Below are 8,638 nucleotides of genomic sequence, written 5' to 3'. Positions count from 1 at the left end.
TCTGCCTCCATTTTGCCAAATAAAAGAAGAAGAAAAGAACAGATTGTATAAAGTAAACAAGACCAAATTAGATGATGAAATTTTTTTCAAAGCTCTGCATGTGTAGAATAAGAACAAATTGTATAAAACTTTTTCTTTTTTCTTTTTTCTTTCTGCCTACACTTTTCTAAAAAAAAAAATTATTTGGCCACCCAGAGAAATACTCTGGGCACCATACAGACTCCCCTTGAACTACATTCTTCCAACTAGACCATTAGAAATTCAAAACATTGTGAAAGATCAAGGAGGCAAAAGATACCTTCTGCAACGTCATGCACAATTGCAATCTTAATACACCTGTTAGAAGAAGCATGTAAGCAACAATAAGAAGAATCCAAACAATCAGAAAAGCGAGAATCATATAAAAGGTCGAACCTTTCTCTATTCAAACCAGGAATATCACCAGCAATCAAAGACATCAAAGCCATGCGGTACATGTGGTCAGCAATCGACTCGCCCTTTATTCCATGATTCACCCACCCTTTCCTTTTCGTAGTCTACTCACATCACCACACAAAGTTTCAATCTTTACACTAAACCCTAACTTTCTTCAATTTTTGAATTTACAGCATTTACCTTGGAGAGTGGCACAACGTGAGAAAATCAATGGCCGAGGAGGTGGACGAAGAACCCGAGGACCCGATCAGAGCTTCGGGCTCGCCGAGACCGACCGGCCGCTTGGATCGGAAAGCGTCCGGAGACGGCTTCTGGCAACGGACGGAGACGAGCCTGGGGGGTCGCCGGGTCGGGTGAAGGTCCGGTTGGAGAAAGGGAGAGGTGAGCGAGGAGTGGGGGAGCATCTGGATTTGGAGGCTCTTGTCGTCGCCGTTGCTATCGCCGATGAGAACGCCGTCGACGAAGAAGACTGGAGGATCGGGGAGAGAGAAAAGCAGACGTCTTCGGAGAGAGAGAGTCCGCCGCGTCTGTGGAGAGAAAGGAGATAGAGTGGCAGCTGTAATTGATTAATTTGATTGAGGGTAAAATGGTCATTTGCTGTCAAATTGTGTAGTTGGGAATAAAAATCTCTTACCGGGGTAAGTGGGATAATTTTTGTTCAGTTTGGTGCTTTTAGTCAAGGACCCTTTAAAATAAGTGAGCATCATTGTACTAGTAGATGGTACCCGTATTCCTTTAATTGCTTGACCATTGAGTTAGGGTACAAGCATAGAGAGTTTATTTGTATGTGTCGCTCTGGCTTTGAGATTAAATGAAATCTCTATTACTAATAAAAAAAAATATATAAAAAAAATTAAAACTTTGCTTAGCCAATAAAGCTTAATTAAAAGCCTAGAGCCTCGAAAGTCCATTTCATTTTCATCTTACAACGATAAAGTATACCATCCCAACTAGACGACCATACAATCTCACAAATTCAGTTTGCTCTGTTGTTTGTAATTTATTGTTTGGTACTTTGGTTAATAAAAATTTTCTTTTACCAGCAAAATAAAAAAGAAAAAAGAAACAACCTGCATTCATCAGGCCAACCAATCAAAAAAGACAACGTATGTCCTAATATAAACTCTATTTCTCTAATACCCCTCGTAATTATCCGAAACTTTCGAAAATACCCTTACGTTTAACACGTTTCTTTTTTCTATTGGGTGGACGGAACAAAAACCATAAACAAGACCCCCTCCTCCTTATTCTTCAAGATTTAGCCAAAACCCATTTTCACTACTCTCTCGAGTTTAGCGATCATCGGGTCGTTCTTCTCAGCAGAGTCTCTCCTCCATCTTCCAAGGTTGTGGATATGAAGTTCGAGAGAGAGGTCACTCTAAAGTCATTGGCTCGCCAATTCCAACATGGGTTTAAGACGCTTTCTCGTTCTTCTGGACTTCACATATCTGTAGCTGGTCTTCTTGGTATTGCTGGTCTCGTTTTGGCTCTCAAAGACTCCAAATTGGGCAAGCTCAGCAGCTTACAGTGGCTACCCAAGAACGAACGTGGTGATCCCAACTTGCATTTGGTACCTGGGTTGCAAAACCTTGGGAACAATTGTTTCCTGAACGTGATTTTACAGGTACATCCAACTTTGAGCATGTTGGTTTCTCCTGTTTTTTGCTTTGTACAGTGATTGGGTTATGGATTCTGAGCTGGGTTGAGTGAGTATATGTATTAGGTTTGGTGAAGTCATTGTTATGACTGAAAGTTTGAATCTTTGGAATTTGTCAGGCTCTGGCTAGTTGTTCATACTTTCAACCTTTTCTTCAAAAGGTTTTAGAGGAGTCTGAGTTCTTAGCAGTTGAGGATTCCGCAGATTGCGTGCCGCTTACAATATCTTTAGCTGCATTGTTAGAAGGTTAGCATCAAATGTTTTGCTTTAAAAGAAACTGATAGCAAATGTAGATTTTGAAGATAATAGATTTTGGGTTTTGAACCCTTTAGGAATATGGTATTACAGAAATTAATTTATAGTGTTTTTGTAGACCTATGCGCAGTTGGTGGAGGAAGAGTTGTATTGAGTCCACGGCGAGTGATGCTTGCCATAACACATTACATTGAGAACTTTGATCTAACAAGCGAGCAGGTGCTACTTGTGCCTTCTGAATGACATAACAAGTTGAAAAATCCTATGACGTACTGAATGTCTAACACACAGTATTCTGTGCATGTAGGATGCAGCAGAAGCATTTCTTCACCTTCTGTCCTCTTTAAGAGAAGAATTCTCAGATTTTTATTGTCCAACTCAAGGTTCTATAGTGGAAGTCTTAGCCTCTAATGGTAGGATTATTACTCCAAAGAGAACGGAGAGCCAAAGTGAGCAGGAAAGATGGCAGCAACGCTTCTTTGGACCATTTGATGGAATTCTTGGCAGTATCCTAACCTGTCGAAGTTGTTCATCGCAGGTGATCATATGACTTTCAGAAGAAACTTGTTATTGTGAAACACTTATATGAGTTACAATTGCCCTCATGTTTGTATATATGTACATTTGGTGTTGAGCAATCAGTAGGACTCTGGCATTTGGTAGGCATGTTACTGTTGATTTTAGAAAATCAGCTCCTTTGAACTTCTGCCAATTCCATGTGCCTAATTTTTCTTGTTATTTTGTTGGAAGTTTTGTATCTTGTGGTCTGTCATCCTTTTAAGTTGTCTGGTCTTTTAGGTGGGAAATTTTTATGTACAAGATTATTCTTCAGAGTATACTACTTTCACTTGCCACAGTTCTGGTCTCCTGTCCTGATTTATCCCTGTTATTTTTCAGATATCATTGAATTTTGAATCTTTTCACAGCTTGCCTCTTTCACCAGTGCTTGATGGTGGTGCCACAATTGTATGTGTACTGAAGACTTCACTCTTTGATATTGTGTATGTTTGAGCCTATCACTTGACTTTTTCTTATAATTATTTTCTTTTACAAAAATGATGCCACCTCTTTTCCTTTGCTTTATTTTCTTATCTTTCCTTATTTCTGTAAAATATTAGATGGCTGGATGTACCTTAGAGGATTGCCTGAAGCAGTTTACTGCTGCTGAGCAAGTTGAGAATTACCACTGCAGCCATTGTTGGCATATTGCTGCAGTCAAATATTTATTATCTATGGGAGGAAATGAGGTAAATCTATATTTTAATAGTTGTTATTACATTGAACTAAGGGAAATGAAGGGAAACTGTATTGGATGGTTTAGAAACTGACAACATGACAAAATATATTGAAGCTTGAGGTTGCTGCAGACAATTTATAGAACACTATTGTCACTCGTATGACCTATCCAAGCACATATCTAGAATTTGGACAAGACAATAATAACAGACTTGTTCTATGATGACTCAATTGTATTTCTAAGTATGTTTAAGTATGAAACATGCTACCTCTTACATCATAATACACTAAGAGTACTTTTCACTGTTCATCTAGTGCCATAAATGGATTGGTCTACAAAGGTATTACCCATATGTCCAAAGAGGGGATGCACTTTTTGCAAATTTCTTTTATTTTGTTTGCAGTCCTTTTTTTTTTTTTTCCTTCTTCCTTATCATAAATTCTAAATGTCTTCTCTTATTTCTTTAGATTTTCAAGGTTTATACCCGAAGTCCTGAACCCTAACATAACAAGCTGTGCTAAACCCTAATAGACCCTAAACCTTAAACAGATCAACAATTTTTTCCACAAATATTCAAAAAAGGAAAAAAAAAAAAGAAAAAAAAAGGAAGCATCCCAGACCTGAACAAACAAAAGAAATGCAGCTGGCCCTCTGGGGAATGTCCTCTTTGTTTTGGACTTCTGATAGTTTACTCTAAATGCTTGCAGGGACTTTTAGTTTATCAAATTTTGCTCTTTGACTGAATTTCTCTGTTATGCTAGCCTGAGTCCAGCTCTTGAGGTTCTCATACCTTTATATTGGCTATTAAGTGCTTTAAATATTATACTTGTTGCTGCTGTTTGATTTGCAGGCAGCAATTGAAAAGATTGAGAGTTGCACTGAGCAAGATTCCTGTGACTGTCAAAGACTTTTTCATCTAGAATCACTACCATGGTCGAATAGGTTTTCACGCACTCTAAAGCAAATAAGTATTGCTCGCTGCCCAAAGGTGTGTCTATTGATGCTTTACTTCTTTTCATAACATTCAGGTACCTTTCAGGTGTAAACTAGACCGAACAGTTGTAGCCAAATAAATAAATGGAGGTTAGGTATGATATTGGGAGACATCTTGGAGACATGGTTTTATTAGATCTATTAAGTGGAAGCGGGATGCACAAAAAAGTGAGTATATGAGAGTACATAATAACATATATACCTCAGCTGCTTTGGCATTATCTTAGAACGAATAATGGAATGTGGTATGCTATAGGTCTCTAAAATTCTAGTGGAGCTAGATTAAGTATGGCCATTAATAAAAAATAAATAGGAGGAATTCTGTTGGAACGAGGGGTGCAGATATTGCCATATAGCAATAATACACAGTACATACCAATTTAATTAACTAATTATGGTCAGTGGGATTTTGAAAAATTTTGTAATTATGGTTGCTTTGAGGGAAATTACTCATAAAATGAACCAGAAAAACAAGAAGGAATTCTCATTTTACTTGGTGACCCAATAGAGGAGAAAAGCTGGAATGTTCATTTACAGTTATCAAGTTGTCCTATATCCTTTGGCATTTATGTTTATAGCTCTGCTGAATATTTTGTTTCCATGTCAATTACGCTTCAAAAATCATACAAAACCCTTTGGTGGATTGATTGTATTGGTAAAACTAAGCCTGGCCAGTGTGGTTTCCTGGTTGGTTATATATAACCTGTGAATGAGTGGGTAACCTTATGTAACTCGGGAAATTAGCTGTAGTTTTCTAATCATCAATAATGTAGGGTATCCACACAGCTTCATTTGCCTCATAAGTCTTGAGTTATGCACTTCAATCTCTAAGAACATCCATTGTTTTGAATGTGTACTTGCAGATTTTGTGCATTCACCTAAAACGCGTTTCAATCAATGTATTTGGAGAACTTGTAAAACTACAGGTATGTAAGGTTTCTTGCTTTTGATTAGGTCTGGTTCATGATTTTCTCGTCATATTTGAAGGATAACTGAGTGTTTAAAATGGAATTTTGAAACAACTCAACATATGTTACCAATTTCTTTTCCCAGTTGAGAACATATGTATGCCAATGTACCTTTTTCTTTCTCTGTTTTACAATTGTCTTGCACATGTTATTTGATATGCACATATATCCCTTATTGTACTGAATGATGATTGTAGGGCCATATTTATTTTCCATTGGTTTTGGACCTTTTAAGTTTCATGACAAGTGGGGTGGGAATAAAGCATTGGGAGAAAAACCAGAAAACAGGGCGAGTCTGGCTACAAAGAGAAAACCCTCGGCCCAATCATTTCAATTTAGAGTGTGATCCAAGAAAGTTAAATATTGTCCGGGGACTAGCAAGAGGAAGCACCTTCCAAGAAGAATTAGCTTCAGATGTATCTCAGTTCACTGCAAATGCACAAGATTCAGCAGGAGAATTCAACTTTCCCCCAACTGGAGGCTTTCCAAAAACCATGCCTACAGGCACAAACCAGGTAAAATCTCCTATTTGGTTTTACTTTCTCAAATATTTTTCTCAATAAGTGTAATACTTGGCTAACCAAATCCACTATGAAAGTGACACGTGTACGAAATGGGAACTGAGTCAAAGCAATGAAGAGCAGGAGATGATAACTCCTCCGCCAAATTTCTCAAACCATAACCGCCGGTGTACCCTCCTCCACTCGCTACGACCTCGCCTGCAGTGTCCCCTACACTGCCCTCTCCATCGCTACCTGCATCAGCACCTCCCATGACATCCCCATGCTCATGTGCCGCGAGGAGGTCAAGGACAACGGCACCGCTAAGGCCATTGAACTACTTCAAGCCCGCCCGGGTCTGCCTCATCATCGAGAACCTCGTCACCAGCGGCGCCTCCGTTCTCCAGACCGCCGTGCCGTTCAGAGTCGCTGTGTTGAAGGTCAGCCACGGGGCTGAGGAGTTATCTTATGCTCTTCATTGCTTTGGCTCAGTTCCCACTTCTTCCATGTGTCATCTTATTATTGGATTTGGTCAGCCTTAGCCAAGTATTATCCACTCAATAATATTGTGTTGTGTTTGATGAATATTGAACTCGTAAGTTGGGTATTAATGTGTTTGTACCTGGTGCAGCAGAATAGGACTTGCGAATTGGTTCCTTCAGATACTTGTTTGTACCGTCTTGTTGCTGTTGTGGAGCACTTTGGAAGAGCTGGAAGTGGGCATTACACTGTTTATAGAAGTGTGGGAGCTGATTCATGTATGGAACAACCTCATGATCAATTTGACTCTTCTACTGCCCGCTGGTTTTCTATTTCAGATTCAGAGGTGTGCAGTGTTTCAAAGGAACATGTTCTTGCCGCAGAAGCTAGCTTGCTTTTCTATGAAAGGTATCAAGGCTAGTGTATGATGTGTATCTAAAAGATCATGTTATTCTCAGTAACGGAAACTACATTTTACTCCAGAAAGCTCAAAGCTCATGCCTCAAATGTGACTTTAGGAAAAAGCACTTTAAGATAGCAAGGGCAATGCTGAGACTTCTGCAACTTGAGAGGGCTACAAACGTCCAAGTAGTGAGGCTAGTTAACTCAATTTAATTTTGAAATTGTGACAAGGGAAGTACTTGTCTTAATTATACCTCAACAGTTGAGTACGTGAGTTCTTAGCCAACCATCGAAAGGAAAAACGCAGAATTTTTAGAAATTCTATCAACAATCTTCAACTGAATTGTATGCTATTTTTGAGTTTGTTGAAGCCTCATTCTTGTATCATCTGCTGATAGTGACCTTGCAAAATTGTTGCAGTTGCTTTCAGAAATGTATCTTAGTTCTCCTTTGATTTTGGCTCATTAACTTTTTATGGCACGTTTACTTACTTGGAATGAAAAATAATCATGAATCGAAGACAACTGGAATATTAGAAGAAAGGAATCGGTATTGATTCTGGAGGAGTTGATTCCTAAACCCATCTCCCCATTCATAATCAAGTTCCTGATTATTCAGGCATCAATTTTTTATAAAGAGGTGAGACGTACACTCATTCCGATTCTTTCATGTGTACGTAAACGTAGAAATACTTTTACCCGGAATCATTCCGATTCCTTTATGTGTTAGTAAACTTATGAATAGTTTTACCCCGTAATCATTTCCTTCCATTTTAAGTAAGTAAACGTGCCCTTAAAGTTTAGATTCAGTTGCTTTGTCAAAAGTTCGAATCTACGACCTTCATCTCAACAAACGAAGTGCCACCAAAATAGCACGTCTTTATTTCTTTTTTCCTTTTTTTTGAAAACAATATTAGAAGGCTTGGTTTGTGCTTTCAGAATTCTTTTTAATACTCGAACATGAGCTCTACCAGGTTTTTATTAAAGGTGACGACAGTTGCATCAGCAAATTGCGAAAATGTGTTTTACAATTTTTTTTTTATTTAAGGCGATGAATAAGAGAAGAGAATTGATTGTCAAATTATTCGAATTTGGATCTCCAATCTGCCAAATATATAGGATTGATGTTATCTTTAAAATAAAAAAATTTGTAGAAAACTTTGATCGTCTGTGAAAGGTTAAAAAATAAAGGGTATTTCTAAATGTACTCAGCAAATATCTAAATACACCCAGCATTCTAAATATTATTCTATATTTTCCATTTTACCCTTGTTTAAATAAACCCAGCAACCCTTGTTTAATTAAACCCAGCAAACACAGTAGCAAGCTGAGCATCTCTAAAGCTCTTGGGCTGCTCAGATTGTATGATCACCAAAGAAAATGATAACTAAACTATATTACCACGGACAAAAGTTATTCAGTGAACAAGAAAATTAGAAATACTCTTTTAGCCTTTTTGAGTTTCTTTTCCTCTTATCTCCTTGCTTATTATATTTAATTAAAGTCCCTGAATTCGATTTAGATGAAACTCTGAGTCTCCAACCTATGTGGGTCTTCTTCTTCACCAGGTAGCAATTAACTTACAAGAGGAAACTAGTAACGCTTACAAATAAACAACTGAACAATGGATCATTTGATCAAAGACCACGCTAGGGACTCATAACTTGGGGTAAAGCACAATACAATTCTTCCCATTATGCAACAACCTCCAA

General features: G+C 38.1%; 1 protein-coding gene across 4 annotated transcripts; it reads left to right on the top strand.

The window, feature by feature from the left end:
• Positions 1-1,684: 1,684 nt before the first annotated feature.
• LOC112189179 (ubiquitin carboxyl-terminal hydrolase 27) lies at positions 1,685-7,391 on the top strand. 4 transcript variants are annotated; one of them, XM_024328454.2, is made up of 11 exons: positions 1,685-2,059; positions 2,212-2,338; positions 2,466-2,566; positions 2,655-2,885; positions 3,245-3,313; positions 3,466-3,594; positions 4,435-4,572; positions 5,441-5,503; positions 5,743-6,060; positions 6,680-6,933; positions 7,044-7,391. In XM_024328454.2, exons 1-11 carry the CDS (start codon positions 1,790-1,792, stop codon positions 7,138-7,140), a joined length of 1,797 nt encoding a protein of 598 aa, XP_024184222.1. In that variant the 5' UTR covers positions 1,685-1,789; the 3' UTR covers positions 7,141-7,391. The 4 variants fall into 4 exon arrangements, 3 of the variants coding, with proteins under 3 accessions (XP_024184222.1, XP_024184221.1, XP_040371429.1); XM_024328453.2 differs by having other exon boundaries at positions 6,677-6,933; XR_005807399.1 differs by lacking the exon at positions 7,044-7,391 and adding an exon at positions 6,144-6,485 and having other exon boundaries at positions 1,686-2,059; positions 6,677-6,803.
• The last annotated feature ends 1,247 nt before the right edge of the window (positions 7,392-8,638 follow it).

The sequence above is a fragment of the Rosa chinensis genome, chromosome 2, assembly GCF_002994745.2.
Source record: "Rosa chinensis cultivar Old Blush chromosome 2, RchiOBHm-V2, whole genome shotgun sequence".
In the NCBI taxonomy this organism is placed as follows: Eukaryota; Viridiplantae; Streptophyta; class Magnoliopsida; order Rosales; family Rosaceae; genus Rosa; species Rosa chinensis.
The sequence above is the reverse complement of the archived record's forward strand: the minus strand, read 5'-3'. Positions and strand labels throughout refer to the sequence as shown.

Excerpts from the sequence above, each read along its gene's own strand:
- LOC112189179 (XM_024328453.2), top strand. The coding sequence starts at position 1,790 with ATGAAGTTCGAGAGAGAGGTCACTCTAAAGTCATTGGCTCGCCAATTC. Across the intron at positions 5,504-5,742 it reads GAGAACTTGTAAAACTACAG|GGCCATATTTATTTTCCATT; the intron begins GTATGTAAGGTT and ends TGATGATTGTAG. Across the intron at positions 6,934-7,043 it reads AGCTTGCTTTTCTATGAAAG|GAAAAAGCACTTTAAGATAG; the intron begins GTATCAAGGCTA and ends ATGTGACTTTAG.